This window comes from Aphelocoma coerulescens, chromosome 1 (genome assembly GCF_041296385.1).
Source record: "Aphelocoma coerulescens isolate FSJ_1873_10779 chromosome 1, UR_Acoe_1.0, whole genome shotgun sequence".
Lineage (NCBI taxonomy): Eukaryota > Metazoa > Chordata > Aves > Passeriformes > Corvidae > Aphelocoma > Aphelocoma coerulescens.
In genome coordinates this window covers 91,792,900-91,807,799 of record NC_091013.1, presented here as the reverse complement: position 1 = coordinate 91,807,799, position 14,900 = coordinate 91,792,900, and the positions used below count along the sequence as shown (strand labels likewise).

At 47.4% G+C, this 14,900-nt stretch overlaps 1 protein-coding gene across 3 annotated transcripts in view; it reads right to left on the bottom strand.

Annotated features, from left to right (window-relative positions):
* The window catches only part of LOC138111427 (alpha-2-macroglobulin-like protein 1), a 25,888-nt gene extending 10,988 nt beyond the window's left edge, over nucleotides 1–14,900 (bottom strand). Inside the window, exons 1-18 of one of the 3 annotated variants that reach the window (XM_069017192.1) lie at nucleotides 14,656–14,900; nucleotides 11,538–11,724; nucleotides 11,037–11,199; nucleotides 10,248–10,300; nucleotides 9,923–9,943; nucleotides 8,500–8,653; nucleotides 7,987–8,071; nucleotides 7,340–7,460; nucleotides 7,118–7,235; nucleotides 5,963–6,072; nucleotides 5,445–5,615; nucleotides 4,418–4,642; nucleotides 4,227–4,290; nucleotides 3,553–3,698; nucleotides 3,248–3,397; nucleotides 2,239–2,436; nucleotides 1,525–1,606; nucleotides 757–913 (exon numbers count right to left, since the gene is read on the bottom strand). In XM_069017192.1, coding sequence (XP_068873293.1) covers nucleotides 757–913; nucleotides 1,525–1,606; nucleotides 2,239–2,436; nucleotides 3,248–3,397; nucleotides 3,553–3,698; nucleotides 4,227–4,290; nucleotides 4,418–4,642; nucleotides 5,445–5,615; nucleotides 5,963–6,072; nucleotides 7,118–7,235; nucleotides 7,340–7,460; nucleotides 7,987–8,071; nucleotides 8,500–8,653; nucleotides 9,923–9,943; nucleotides 10,248–10,300; nucleotides 11,037–11,199; nucleotides 11,538–11,724; nucleotides 14,656–14,825 — 2,375 coding nt within the window. In that variant the 5' untranslated portion in view covers nucleotides 14,826–14,900. The remainder of the gene's footprint in view (nucleotides 1–756; nucleotides 914–1,524; nucleotides 1,607–2,238; nucleotides 2,437–3,247; nucleotides 3,398–3,552; nucleotides 3,699–4,226; nucleotides 4,291–4,417; nucleotides 4,643–5,444; nucleotides 5,616–5,962; nucleotides 6,073–7,117; nucleotides 7,236–7,339; nucleotides 7,461–7,986; nucleotides 8,072–8,499; nucleotides 8,654–9,922; nucleotides 9,944–10,247; nucleotides 10,301–11,036; nucleotides 11,200–11,537; nucleotides 11,725–14,655) is intronic. The other 2 variants (XM_069017201.1, XM_069017210.1) reach the window with 2 other exon arrangements.

Sequence of the window (14,900 nt, the reverse complement as noted above, 5' to 3'; positions counted from 1 at the left end):
CCCACCCTGGAAAGATTTCTCTTGGGAAGAAAAATGCAGAAATTCAGACTATGAAATAGAAGTGCGTGTGAAGGTGTGGGGATTCCTGGCCAGTAGGACAAAGGTATGGGAAGGATAGCAAATAGGTGGACAAGGAATAACTGAGAGGAAAACACAACCCAAAATTTGCTTCTGAGCAGTGTTGCACCTGAAATTTTTCTTTTGTGTGAGCACACAGGGCTCACAGGGGTCTGCGTTATACACCCAGTCTGTGCCATGGAGCATAGTGTGATATTTCCTATTGGGAAGGTGTGGGGACAATGGAACATGTCTCTTCTGAGGTGCATATTGATAGGATAAAAGGTAACATACAGTAGGAACATGGGAGATTCTGACCTGACCTAAGAAAATACCACGAGGATGGTCAAACACTGAAACACAGTTTGAGGAATCTCCATCCTTGGGGATACAGAGTGCTTGTCTACAACTTGATCTAACCGGACCTGCCTTGTGTAGAATGCTGAGCTATGGATCTGTGGAGGCCTCTCACATCCTGCAAGAGTCTGTGATGCTAAATTCCTAGAAGCATTTGGAAAATCTCAAGCAGAGACAGGAACTGTACCAAAACTCCGTTGTCCTTATCCACTTCTCCATAGCTCCCTCTTTTCTTTCATGCACAGAAGGCAATAATGCCCTGTCTCTGCTCCTGCCCATTCCCTCTGCTGTGTCTGGTAGAAAGTCAGTATGCCTGTGGAGCCACAGCCCATGATTACTCACTTGATGGGAACCAGAGTCCAGATGAATGTCTCTGGGAACCAGGTACGTGCTGGCGCTGACTCTCTGCCCAGCTCAGTGTGCTCAGCCTCAGCAGCTTCAACAGCATCATCTAGTTCTAGGTACAAGTCCTCTGAGACTTCCAGGTCGGCATAAGCTACTGGGAATACAAGCATTCATTCAAAGCAGAGCAACTGTGAAACCAGGAAGGAGTTCAGCCAGGAAAAGCCCAGTTCTCCATCCCTCCCACTCCCGCCCCAAAATCCTCTCCAAGACACCCTCAACCTACTTCAGTATTGTCTTCCACAAGACAACCCAGGAGACCAGGAGGATTCCAGCATGTGTGTTCTCCCCCATGAGACATTTTACCTGCTCATGGTTTTGCTCTCACTCCCTACAGGAAAGCCTAGATACTGCCCAATGCCAATCTTGGCTCACTCTCTGGTTTCCAGAAAGACCTTTCCTAGTCTTACAAACAGATTTTCTTTTCTGAGACAGATGCCCCATTTCCCCCCTTAACCATATTCTTGCTCACCACCTGAAGCTTCCAAGCAGGTTGTTTCCCTGCAGCCACCCCTCTGCCCCTCCAGTGCACTGGACACACACACATGCCAGGGCCTCTCCCCTCTCCCTGTGGAGCACATCTGTGCAACCTCCCACTCATGTCTGTAAGCCATCCCCAGCTCCTAAGTACACTGCATGTTCAGCTGCTCATGTGCAGCCTATATGTTACCCATGATCTCCAAAGAAACAGGAAAAATCGAGATGTACACATGTAGTCAGAAGTGGTCTGGGTGTGGCACTCAATTGGAGACTTGATTTTAAGGCTGGTCAAAAATGTTAGACCTGCATTCTGGAGGAAAGAAGGGAAAGAAATGAAGGTATATTTTGTGGAGGGGGTGGTGTGTCTGTTTCTTCTCCTGCCAATCAGCCACGGGTGTTGTTGCACCTCAGCACAACCTGCAAATTTATACAGGGAGAGAATGCAGAACTGTCTTGCTCCCAGAGCCTGGTCCTCGTGCCAAAGGATTGTGGAGGTGACCACTTGCATGTGCATGCCTGCACACAAAGTCATTATTTTGGCACCACAGTTTGATGCCCACCCTGACCCAGACTTTTCTCATCCTTCACTGCCATTCCTTTCTACTATTCTTTCCCTCCTTTCCCTAGGTCCCCCTTTTCTCACAGGTGCTTTGCTTTTCCAACCTCCAATCTTCTCTGACACAGGCTGATAATCCACTCTGCTTCCAATCCCTAGAAAGTCTAAAAGGGACTAATGGGGAGCTGGGTTCTAGCAATCTCCCTGATCAATGGGAATTTATCATGCTGGGAGCATAGAGTGTCATTGACCTCTTAGTTCAGAAGTTTGGCAAATTCAGATCGTGAAGTTTATAGGAAAGACAACCTGTGAAGCTACCCAGTGCTAACCTGGGATATAAAAGGGCTCGGCTCTGGTATTTCAGGCTTTCTGGAAATTAGATTTACCTTCAGAAGTTCATAAACATCTGGCTGGGACACTGCGTAAGAGTATTCGTTGGACGTGAATGGTGACTTTGCTCCTGGTGAAAGGGTGGTTTGAGAGGCATCAATGATTCCTGGGCCCTTGTGGATAGTGCAGTAGTCACTGTAGACATCTGTGAGGGTGCTGAGCTGCTCCTGAGCATAGCTGAACATATTATACACCTGTAGGCAAAGAATGAAAACAGTACAGGTCAGTATAAGAGGTGGAGAGATTTTAATTTCTATCCAGAGGTTTCCTATGACCTCAGAGGCCGAGCTTGGATCCTGCCTGTCACAAAAACCCAGCCCCAAGGGGTTTTGAGTTTTATGGAGAGCCTCTCCAAATTTTGGATGTGTAGCACCAGAGAAGAACATGAGCCACTCTGGGGTATGGCTGCATAGCTGTGGCATTTCTAGCTTAATAACTGTACCTGTGAACTCAATACACACACTAAGGACACTTTCCCTGCATGAGTCATTGGACAGCTCCTTGTCTCAGTGAAGGCACATCCTGGATCCACCAAGACAGTCTCAAGAAGCAATTCAGATGTCCATAGACTCAGGTCTAGAGGAGAAATGGGACCCTTCCACTGCCAATACACCACTTAGAGTCCACTCTGTGAATGGAAGGACTGTCTGGTTCACGTGAGCTGGAACAAAGTCATGGAGCCTATCCCACGTTCGGCATTTTTTTTAACATGACTTTTTTTAGAGCACTATCATGAATCAGTTCAGGAGATGGATGTCTCTTGCCTTCTGCTTGTCACTGTGGCAAAGCACACTAAGTTTAACAAGGATGTGATTTTGGGCTGTAGCTGGGGATGACAGTGGGTTATTCTATTAGATCCCTCTGTAGACACCGGAAATTTTGGCTGGCGTTTGATGTTGGCCTTCATTTTTTCTCATTAAGCTGTGCTGTGTCCCCATTTGAGTACATGTTGGTATATCCACCATGCCTTATTAACCAGCAAGGGTCAGCACTGAAATGACTCACACTATCCCTGGACAGCTCAGCCTCTGGTCTTAGAAGCAGGACACTTTCATCTACTGCACGGATGCTGCACAAGGAGCCTGGAGCAGCCTGCAAATGGAGATGGACAGTCGATCCTGGGAGAGCCACTGCGTCTGAGAAGCCAAGCTTCACCTGCAACAGCAGAAGAAAGAGGAACTGAAGGCACTGACAGATGAAGGAAAGGGGAAACTGTGGTTATTGGATTCTGCTGGATATCTATTGCCAGTTTGCAGATAATTAGCCACCCTCCAGCCAACCTGCCCCTTTATGTTTTGTGCTCTGCTTACATGGTTCCTGAAGCAGCTGGAGACTTTCAGGCGAAAGGTGTCAGCTGCCACTTGTCCCTCAGGGAAGGCAATGTAAACAAAGAGGGTAGCCATGGATGAAATGCGGTCAATGGGCAGAGTGATATTGAAAGCCCCACTGTACTGACCTGAAGGAAGAAGGAAAAATTGAAGAAATATAGGAAGATGTGAGGAAGTCTGCAATCCAAGGATTACAGCAGGAACGTGCTCTTCCTCTGTAATACTTCTGTACAGTTTCTTGGATAAAACTATTCTGCCTTGCTTCTGGGGAGGCCACAGCTAGACCAGGATGTATGTTAGTGCCATTTTATAGCAGTTGACTTGACCTCATAATGGGTCTTGGCAAAAGTGAGCACTTGGAAGAGAAATGACTTTCTGCTTGAGCCCAGAAAGAAAGATTACGTAAGTTACCTTGGAGGTCTCTGATAATTTCCTGCTTGGCAGATAAACTCTGACAGTTTCATCATTTGATCAGGAGGGAAAAAAACAAAGGAAATTAAGAGACAGAAAAAAGATAGCATATCTCCTATAGGGTTTTTGTGCCAGCTCTGTGGTTTTCTGTTGGTCTCAGATCTCTTTTCTCTCATTCTCCATCTAGGCTGGAAGGACTTTCTTGTTGGGTGCTTAATTTGTCCCTGGTAGTTAGATGCTCTTACCTGATGGTGGATCAAGAAGCACTGTTGTTTGGCCATGATGCACAAGGGACCCTCTGGCCATAACCTACAGGGTAATGAACAGAACAAAGAGCTGAGAGTGCTTCTGCTCCACGTTTGTGGGCCAGCAAAGGGCGTTGTACTGACACAGACCCGGCGCAGAGCTGACCTCGCTGGCTCTGCCCTGCACTCACCAGGTGGTAGAAGCGTGCTCTGGCAGCCCCGTGGGCCAGCTCAGTGGCGAGTACGTGGTAGTGCACGGTGACCTGCTGCACATCCCCACAGGCTGGCACTGCCTGCACTGGCTGGATCCTCACAGAGCTGCGGCTGGAGGAGTAGAAGGCCTTCAGTGGGAGCGATGCAGTGCCGTAAGACACCTTCATGTTTCGACCGCTCGAGTCCTCCGGCTGGGACGTTGCCTGTGGCACAGAAAAAAATGCCTGAGGATTTCTTGCAGCTCTCCCTATGCCAAAACCAAGACTGACTGAGCAGTGGGCTCTGAACTATCTCAGGGTAAAGTGTCTATTTCCACCTATGCCAAGTTCAGTCTCTTTCTGTGGAGCTTGGCACTGCCTGCTGTACCACCCTCTGGGATAACTGGTGTCTAAACAGGAGCAGGGAGCTGTATACTACGAGGGCTTTGGCTGAAGTCTGAAATTCTGCAATGCTGCTGCTACCCTGGGAGCAAGCCAGGTCATTAGACTGTGTAGAGTGGTTTATTAGCCCCTGGATCAAACCATTCAACTCTGCTTCTGTATGGAATATATGGATAAAGTATTAGCATGGATCTGCCCTGATAATGTATTTCACTCATCAATGCTGTTCTGTATTTCTTTCAGCACTTTCCCTGATCCATAGCGTAGAGGTGGCAGGGGACAACTGAAGATCAGTAGCCTTACTCAACTTTGACATATGACCTATCTGTACTTAGAGTATAACATTAACATCTTTTGAACTTACAGCAAGGTCAAAATCCATCATCCAAGATACCTCTGGTAATATCAGAGACAGGGCTTGCCTCAAAGTGCTCTGACCTCCAAGTTAGACAGGACAGGCATTAGAAACATAGCACTACAATCAGACAAGAGAGTCTTCTTTGTTCATGGGAAAGCAGAGGCAAATTTTCTCTGTCAATTCCCTCTCTGTGACATTCCTATTTAGCTCCTTACATTCTAGTTACCTGCTTAGCTCCAGATTGGTTTGCAGTAACCAGCTCCTAACCTGCAGTATAACTTCACTGCTGTTGTCCCATGCTGATGTCTCTAAGACAAAGGAGGCTATCCCAGTGTCATCTGTGAGGTAGGTCTTGGTCTGCTTCCTGCTCCCATAGGACACTGTAAGAATCACCTTCTTGTTCTTCAGGGGTGTCCCATTGGCACTTTTGAGTTTCAGCTGTAATGATGCAGAGAACAGTCAGATTTGGAGGCCACAGGATTGAAAATCTACCTCCCAGGAGGAGTCCCAGTCCCCCTCTCTGCAAAGGGGCTCTCAGTGTGAATTTTAACTTCCCCAACCCTTCCCCATTTATGCGGCAACCATCTCATCTGGCAAAACCACAGATCCTGCAGTCACACCTTTGGATAACCTCTTGGTAAACAAGTCAAAGGAGGGAATGGGACAGAGGATTGTGCTGGCAGCTTTGGGCAGCTCAGAACAAGGGGACCTCTGGGTGCTTCTGTGCCTACAACCTGCTTAGGCCCAGCTTCTGGGCTTTCCATGTTTCTTTCCTTTTCACTCACATTTCCATAGTAGGGAGCTCCTTGCTGATAGTAGTAGCTTGTCCCCCAGAACTGGAGAGTTGTGACATCAAAAGTGACCTTGCAGTTTTTGGTGGTGTTGAACTCCACCCCTGGGAAAGAGAGGAGGCAGATGCAGGTGAGTACCATGTGTCCAAGCAGGCATCAAGATTGGATGAACTCAGTTAGGGGGTGGACTATCACTCACAGGGGATTGTAGTTTCTCCATGCAACTTCAGGAGTCATTTAACACACACACACTCAGCTATAGGGCCTCCTACATTCTGACATGAGAGAATGACAGCAGTCTGTCAGGAGGTCTCTGTCAGACAGTTCTCAAACACACTTTTCCACTTTAAGATGGTCCTACTCATAATTGTCCTCTTCCTGTCTTCTTCCCTCCTCACAGCAGTCACTAGAAGGCAACATTTTTCCTTGCCTTTCCCCTGTCAGTTTGCAGTCTGCTGTCTTGTCCTGTGTGCCCATCTGAAATCACTGCAGTTGTTTGTTAAGAGAATGTGTGTCACTGCTTCTGGCAAGGGGCTGCAAAACATTTTCTTGTGAGGAAGGCTTTGCAGAATTTTGTGAGAGAGGGAACCTTATAGGAAACCTTATCTCCCTATCTGGGATGTGGAGATAAAACTAATGAGGAGCTAATAACAGTACACAGTCAGGACCTTGGTTATCCCTACTTGCTCTGAGTAACTCCTCATTCCAATGGGCTGTCCTAAAATATGGTTTAAGAACAAGAGAACCTGGCATGGCCCACCTCTGTACACATTTTTAATGTGATGAGAAGACAAAAAAAAACAGCTCTTGCCCATCTCTGTCAAAACAAAGTGGCTGCCAGAGCTGGACTGTCCACAGCAACTTGTAGAGGAGCAAGCACACTGGTAAAGCCCATCCTGCAACTGGGAGAACTCACATGTCCCATGTTATGATACTTAAAAACATTCATGTTGTCATGGTGCTCCCAGGGAAGACACAGCCCTCCAAACATTAGGCCTCATGGGAGCCAGTGCTGAAAGCTCCAGTGGTTTGATGGAAAGACACAAAGATCCATAAGGGATCTTATAGCTAAAAACCCAAAGACAAGTATATTTTATGAGTGTAAAATAAAAGATTTTTCCACAAAGCACAGAATCAGTTTTTTTCTACCTGTTCCACTTTCTTTCAGGAAAGCCTCAGCCTCCAGGTTGAAATCATAATTATCACCATTCTTCTGGTGGAAAATCTTAGTATTCACTTCAGTGGAAAAGCAGCCATCCTCATTTGTCTGGGAATATGAAATTGTGTTTGTTAAGCAACCGTGAAGGCAAAAGAGTCTCTTTGCCCTCGTTCCTCCCTTTGGCAAGAGGAGTGGGTGTCTCCCGTGCTCACCTCGCCAGTGTAATCCTTACAAATTCTGCGCTTGGCTTTGGAAGACTTCCAGCTATAGCCGATATGCTTCCGGCACACCATCGCCTTCACGCTACCCTGGACTGCTTTCCCATAGGTGTACCTGGCAGAGGAAGCACAGAGGACTCACACACAAAAACATTGGCTCAAGAGTGACTAACGTCAGCTTTAGCCTGTGGTTTGCAGCTGTACAGCCCAGCAGCCTATCCATGGATCATCAGCGCAGCAGAGGAGGCCAAGAAATACAAGTGACCTCATCAGATTGAGACAGAGGGCGAGTGGGCGAGTTCTCTTCAGGTCAACACTAGTCCCACCAGGCAGGGCTAGGGGACATGGTGTTGGCCACAAGCTGAGCCATGATTCCTACAACACTGCTGCTAATAAATGCAGCAGAGGTGCTGTACTGTAGGGCACATGCACCGCCACACTTTCAGACTCACAGAGAAAGTAGGGAGAGAGAATACAGACAAAGGTGAGAGTCCAGGAGAATTACTTAGCAATGGATGCCAGGGTACCAGCTCTTGGGGTGGGGATAAGGTTGGAAGAGACCATTCTGAGCTCAGTTATTGATGGCTGTGCATTTTCCAAACCAGTAAAAATGCACCTTCTGCCACGATAAGTCAGCTCACATGCCACAGACGTGGAGACGGAAGTTTTCCTCTAGAATGGTGACGACCCGTGGCATCTGGATGGAAACACTGAACTTGGGCAGTGCTGTGTGAAAGCAAGAGAAATGTAATTCAGTGAGAATAGAAAGAGTTCATTTGTTCCAATCCTTCCTAAGCATTTTTTTGCAGAAAGAAAAAAAATCTCTGCTTTTGTTCCGTGACTACCAGCACAGCGCCTGGTAGGAACACACCAGCAGCCCAGCCAGAAGAGTAGGATGGGAGTAGGCAGCTTGAGTGTCCTCCCCAGAACACAGCTGTGGGACACTGCCTCAGTCCATCCTCAGGACATGGGGGAGGAGAAAGCCGGTGGGCCTGGGTGAAGGTCGGTGGTTACACCTATGGGCAGGCACTTGCACTTCCCAGGAGATAGCACAACCAGCACAGCTGCATGGCCCACTCAGCTCTGTGTGAGGGGCGGCCTGGAGGCTGGAAATACACCTTTCTCTGCTGCCACCAGCTTCCTGAGGCTCTTACCATACTCCTCTACCCTGAAGGTGCGTGTGAGGTCAGGCATTTTGATGGTGTACTCTCCAACCGGTGCTTCTGCAGCCAGTGTGAAGGACAGGTCCACAATGCCTCCCACAGGTGTGACATCCAGCCACTGTGCAATTCGGTTCCCTTTGGGGTCCTGCACAGGGGGAGTAGAGAGCAGTGATTTTCCAGTGCAAAACCACTCTTTTGAAGGATGTCCAAGATACCAGGGTGTGGTCTGACCACATATTCTCTTGTCCTGAGAGCCTAGGTCTATGGCACAGCTACAGTGCTCAGGTGAGTCCAAGCTCAATGAGGAAAGGACTTTCCTCCTGGTCTCACTGACAAAGTAAATCTATCATATTATTGTTCTCTGGTGGCATTGCCATCTCTGACTGCTGCAAAACCGTAGTTTACTGCCTGCCTGTCTCACTAAGACAGAAAAGTGGTCCTTCTTAGAGACCTCTGTTGTCACCTAAGCTGGCACAGCCTCCCAGGTCACTGTGGAGACACTCTGCCTAAGGCACAAGCTACTGGGGAGTGATTTCTAGGGACTGATATCTTGAATCCCCAGGGAAGACTGGGGAAATGAGTCCAGGACTCCATGCAGGGGAACCATTGAGGCCCAGTCATGAAGGAAAGTGTTCTCCCACTGCTGGCTCTGGGGAGGGCAGGATGCAGAACTCTGGGTACAACCACACTGCCCAATAAAGGCTTTGTCGTGGGTTGATGGGTGCTTCATGTGGGACAAGTGGGCACTGCTGTTTGAGAAGGTGAAGCTGGATCAGAGTGCTATGTTTGCATAAGTTGGCACAAAGTATTGCATAGCTGTCTCACAAACCATGTGTTTACATAATGATCCCTTGCTGGGTATGGCATGTACATTAACTACAGCCCATTGCTAGTTGGGACTGTGACTTCTCTGTATGGGTATTACAAAGCCCACCATCACTATCAGGTGTCTTTCCTCAGCACAGTGATTACACTGGACAAACAGATTTTAAGAATAACAGCCTGAAAGCTGCTTTAGGAAGTGTTTCTAGCTGTACAGTCACAACACTAACTGGTCAAACTTTTGGGTTTTGTATGCTAAATATAAAAGTCTCCTTAAGGAAACTTCAGGATCTTCACAAGTCTTCAATTCATAGGCTACAGGGACTATAAGTCCAGTGCCCACTCTAGGAAGGTTTACTGGTTTTCAGTGGCACCCATCATTTACTGCAGGGATCCCTGTGTGATCAGTGTTGTGACACTGCTCTGCCAAACTTTTCTGGACGCGGAAGGAAAGGCAAGCAGCCAAGGACTCTTCCTAGTCATTCTGAGGTAACTGACTTTCTGCATCCATATTTCCCCACCACCATCTCCAAACCTGTGTCTTCCCCACAGTGAGAAGAATTCACCACTTTCAATAAAGTAGGAGCTTTACCTTCAGTTCCACCAGGCGCTGCTGTGGGGAGGAAACAACAGTTACTGGTGGGGTGCTTTCAGGTAAGTTACCATCCACCTCCTTGGTATTCTTTATTTCCCCCAACCATCCATCAGTCTTCTCTAAGCAATTCCCAGGACTGCCCATAACCCAACATCATGAGCAGCTCCTGTGTTGCAGGTGGTGCTGAGCTCTGTTTGTGAGCACCAAAAGCAACACTGAGACCAGCTGTACACATAACCTGGCTGGGCCAAGCACTGATCTAGAAGACATGCAGGCAGCCCATAACATTTCCAGACTTCAGGTGTCTTCCCTCTTGACTTACTGTTTCACTGCTGGCAATAAAGTTCTGATCCAAGGTCACAATCCGCAGCTTGACTATAAAGCAAAAGAAAAACAGGACTGGCTGAAATGAGATCAAATCTCTCTATAGTAAATAACAAGAACAGATAGCTAAGAAAGATGTACACATGTGCTTCACTGAGAGGATTTGGGCAGCAGATAGAGCCATCCACTCCTAGGCCTATGCCCAAAGCCCTGCTAGGAGCTGGCAGCCTGCTAGAGAAAAAGTGTTAGGAGAGGCAGTGTGGGGCTTTCCAGGAAGGCTGGCTGTGCTGGTGAGAAACAGCATTTTTCTGGACAGTGGACCTGTGGTGGGCCCCTCAGTCTTGCCTGCAGTGAAGGTCATCCTAGGGGAAAGTGTGGAGAGGCATGGGGCAAACAGATGTACCCTGTGGTGATCTGAGCTGTGCTAGGGCAGTGGTGGGACCTGTAGGACCGCAGTCCTCACCTGAGGAAGTCTGTGGGGAAGGGAGGGATTTAGGGCCCTGACAGAGAGTCATGGCTTTGACTGGAGCAATCATGAGTATAACACTGCGGCTTCTAAACCTTTTCTCACACATCAGGGAAAACACACAACCCCTGTTCACAGTGGCATGCACCATGCTGACATAGGAGAGAGATATTCCCAAGCCTCTCAAAGCCTAAAAGGAAGACGAAGCCTGTGGCCCATCTCCCTCCCTGAGCAAGTCCTGCTCAGAGGACTAGAGAGTACCCCACATTTTGTGGCCTGAGGGACCACTCTCTCTCACAAGACATGGCATTCTGTCCATACCAATCTGTCCAGGTTTGTACACTGGTTTGTCTGTCTGGATAAAAGTCTTCTTGTCTGCATGCTTGATTAGGACTTTCTGTTTCTTCTGGAACTCTGAGTTGCCTTCCACAACTGTGATAACAACAAAAGCCACTTCATCAGGGTTTCCAACAGGAGGAGGGACCTGCAGGTATAGTTACAACCATCATTCAGGGTGGATCTCATTCACTGATCCCAAGGTTTTTGTAATAACAATTATGATATTACTTTAGCATTGCTCCAGTTCTTCTTGCCCTGAAAGACTTCACAGAACATTTCAGTAAGTTTTCTAGAAGAGTAAAATATTAGTGGGGCTACACAGCAGGCAGGACACTGGCAGACCTATGCAGGCTGAAGCAGAAGATTCACTGGCTAATTAAGATGTCCTCGTGGGAAGACACAATCCTTTGCATTCCTGACCAGCAAGAGCAGAACTCATGCAATATCCACCCTAGCAAGAACCCTTGAAAGCATCTTCCTCACCTGGAAGCTTGTGCAATGAAAGAAGGGGAGCTGAGAGATGGACTGAGTGATCAGAGTCTCATTCCCAGCTCTGCTTTGCAAGGTGACCGACACATGGATCGGGACTGCTTGCTCTCTGCTGAGCTGGAGACACGCTGTCTCTGAGAAGGGGTAGTAGAGCTGAGATGGTATTGCCACAACATAGTTTCTATTGAAAAAGAAAGAAAGAAAAAAAAGATCAGGTTAAACTGACTTTCTAAGAGGACAGGTTTTTGACCTGTAGGTACTTCCTAGGAGACTTTTGGTCTCTTCATTCCACTGTCATGACACCAGTGGGACGCGACACCATTCTCATCTATGGGTACTGCAGACATTAACACTGAGGTGGCACTGTATGAACATATGCATGAACATATGAAAAGATAAAGCCTTACAAATTGAAAGTGAAAATAAGGTGAAGGGACCTCCCCACATCACCCAAGGGATCAGCAGCAGCTTGGCTCTCCTGCAGGTTTCCTGAGTCTTCAGCATTTTCGCTGAACAACACTATGTATCCCCATCAGTTGTGTTGGCTGGTCTTCCTCCTACTCTTGGGCTCAGAAACAATGCCCTATGTGAGGGACACACTGTCCCAGCTTCATCTTCCAGACACAGAGACTCGTGAGCACCTTCACTTCAGCTCCTAACACTCTTGTCCTCTTTGCTATCCCATCTCTGCATCTACTCTGAGCTGCGTCCATAACACCAAAAAGCTGTTCACAGTTTGGTGGTTTTCATCTTTTACTGCAGTGCAGCATCTAGGACCAACAAAAAGCCAACATTCAAGCACATTTCAAAACTCTTATCAGTGACTCCTCCCACTCACTGCCTCTGGACAGGCTCAGCCAGCAGCATGTTTTGCCGGAAGCAGAGGGCAGGGCCTGGAAAGATGAGAACAGCAGGAGGAAGGGAGGTGACCTGCTGGCAGTTCTCAGCTGGAGTTCAGCACCCTGGCGAGAGGGAGTCAAAGTCCTGCTGGCCAGGAGCCTCTGGGTGCTGTCACACTTGAGTGCTGCCAAGCTGCCTTGAGGATCTCAAAACACGTACCAACAACATTTTGTTTTTCCTATTTGAGCTGACTCATGACACCTCCCTCCTGCCACTTGTGCCAAAGGATGGGATGAGCACTAAAAACTCACTGCTTGAACCTCCCATACCTCCCTTGCTCCTAATGATCCTTTACTCTGGAACATTTTCTTACACCCCTTTAACAATTCATCCCTTGCCCTTGCCTTCTGAGCTACAAAAATAATAAAGAGCATCTCTGAGCCTGTCATCCAAGGGTCCCAAGATCCAAGCTGGATCATGAATCTACGAAAAAATTGGAATACAGTCAGGACAGCAGACAACCTTTTGAAGCAAGTGGTATTTCCATAAAGCAAAGCTTCATGCTGAAGGTAAAAGTGGCAAGCAGGCAGCAGCAAAGCGCATCCTTTGCGTGGGAGCTTGTCAGCCTCTGGAATATGTCCTAGAGGAAATACTCCCACTGGATAACTTTTGTAAAACTAGGCTTGTGCATGCCACACCACATGCAGCAGGAGGGAACCCAGCTACAACCCACTGACATATTTCTCACTGTAACATCTACTGTTCAAGCACAGTCATGCTTCTGTTTGCACTTGTGCCATGGCTGCAAAAGCAAACGCCTTCAGAAAAGCAAGAACAAGTTCACAAGCCAGGATATCACAACAGTGCCTGCTGGAACAGGAGCTGCATTCCTTACAAAGTATATGAAGAGAAGCTGTGCTGGGAATTGCCCTTGTCAGAGGTCTGAGAAAAGGCATGGTGGGCGCAGATGGCCAGCCAAGCCTGAACGAACACACTGCTCTACCAAAAGCATCCCTATCGGATACTTGGGCTCATGCTTGCTCAGTTTGTAGAGGCACTCAGCTTTGCTGGCTAAACTATCAAATAGTGACCTATGACTCTGGGAAGAAAAGCTTAGCCCAAAGGAAGCATATTCTGCAACACAGTAGGAGACATGAGATATTGGCAGGTTAGAATTAAGCTGATGCGGAAAGCTGGCAGAGTTGTTCCGCCTGAGTCCTTGCTGAAATACGTGGTCTACATCAAAGGCACTAAAGGAAGCGCCAGTTAGAAGGGAGAATGTGGAGAAAGGGCACATGGAAACCAAGTGAAACCTTGGGAACATGAGAAATTATGCCCCTCTAGAAAAACACGCCCCACCTTAAGATTCTGTCCCATTTCTGTGAGAAATGAGACAACTCTTAGTTAAAAATTAAAACAATTTATTAAAAATGGAAAAATTACAAAAATTAGCAAAATATAAAAATTTGGGATCCTATGGCTCGGTAGATGGTATGCCCCAGGAGTGCAGGGATTTTAGATCTTCTAGCTGAAACAGCACTAGACCTCAGGTAGAGAAAAAGGGCTTGCAGTGCTAGGCTGGCTTTTGGCTGGTCCAAAAGCCAAAAAAAAAATTACTAAAAGTTCCTTGATAGGAGTACACCTTCCCAGCACTGAACTCCACCTCAAGGCTGGAGAGAAGGGGCGTGCCTTTCTCTTACTCCTTATTTTATAGTGCCTTTGCTCTGCCCACAGCCCACCCCATCGGTTTAAAGTGATTGGTGTTTTCCCTTTGACAGATTATCTGTCCACCAATGGCTCATCCTTGTCAGAGGGGTGGTATTAGTTGAGATAAGGGTCATTAAAATTCAGGTTGCCATGGAGCTTGCCTACAGGGCAATGGCTATGGGGGCTGGGCTGTTTGTTGGAACTGGGGTCTTGAAATCTGCCTTGGAACCAAAGTACAACTAAAAACACCTAAAAAAAGTACTAAAATACATCCAACATCTTAAAACACTTGTAAAAGTATACAGTAAACACAGGAAAGATAACTCTTATGGTGTACAAGTGATTAATGGGACTTAATTTTTTTGGTACCTGGGCTGATGGGTTAATTTTAACATTCAATTTAAAAATATTTAACTCAAAATTAATTAATTAAAGCACTTAATATGCAAAGACCAAGCACAAATAGGGATTTCATGTATGACAATTTCTGTCCTATTGCCACCTGCCCCCCCACCAGAATCCCTTTACAGACCAGGGCACATTTGCAAAGCAGTGAAGTTCTTACAGCATTGCAGGCATTCCAGCCGTGCTAGGCAGGAGAAGGATGCTGCCCCACAGGAAAAGGATCCTCCACATAGCTGATTGCAGGTTGAATTCCTCCAAGGAAAGCTTAGCCTCAGTACTCCTCAGTACTCCATTCGCCCCTGCTTCTGCTGTCTTCCTTCTTCCCCTCATCCAGAGCTGAAGGAGCACGCAGCTCCTGCCGTGACTGGACTCCCGTTCCTCCCTTGGCTTTAAATCCAAGGTGGA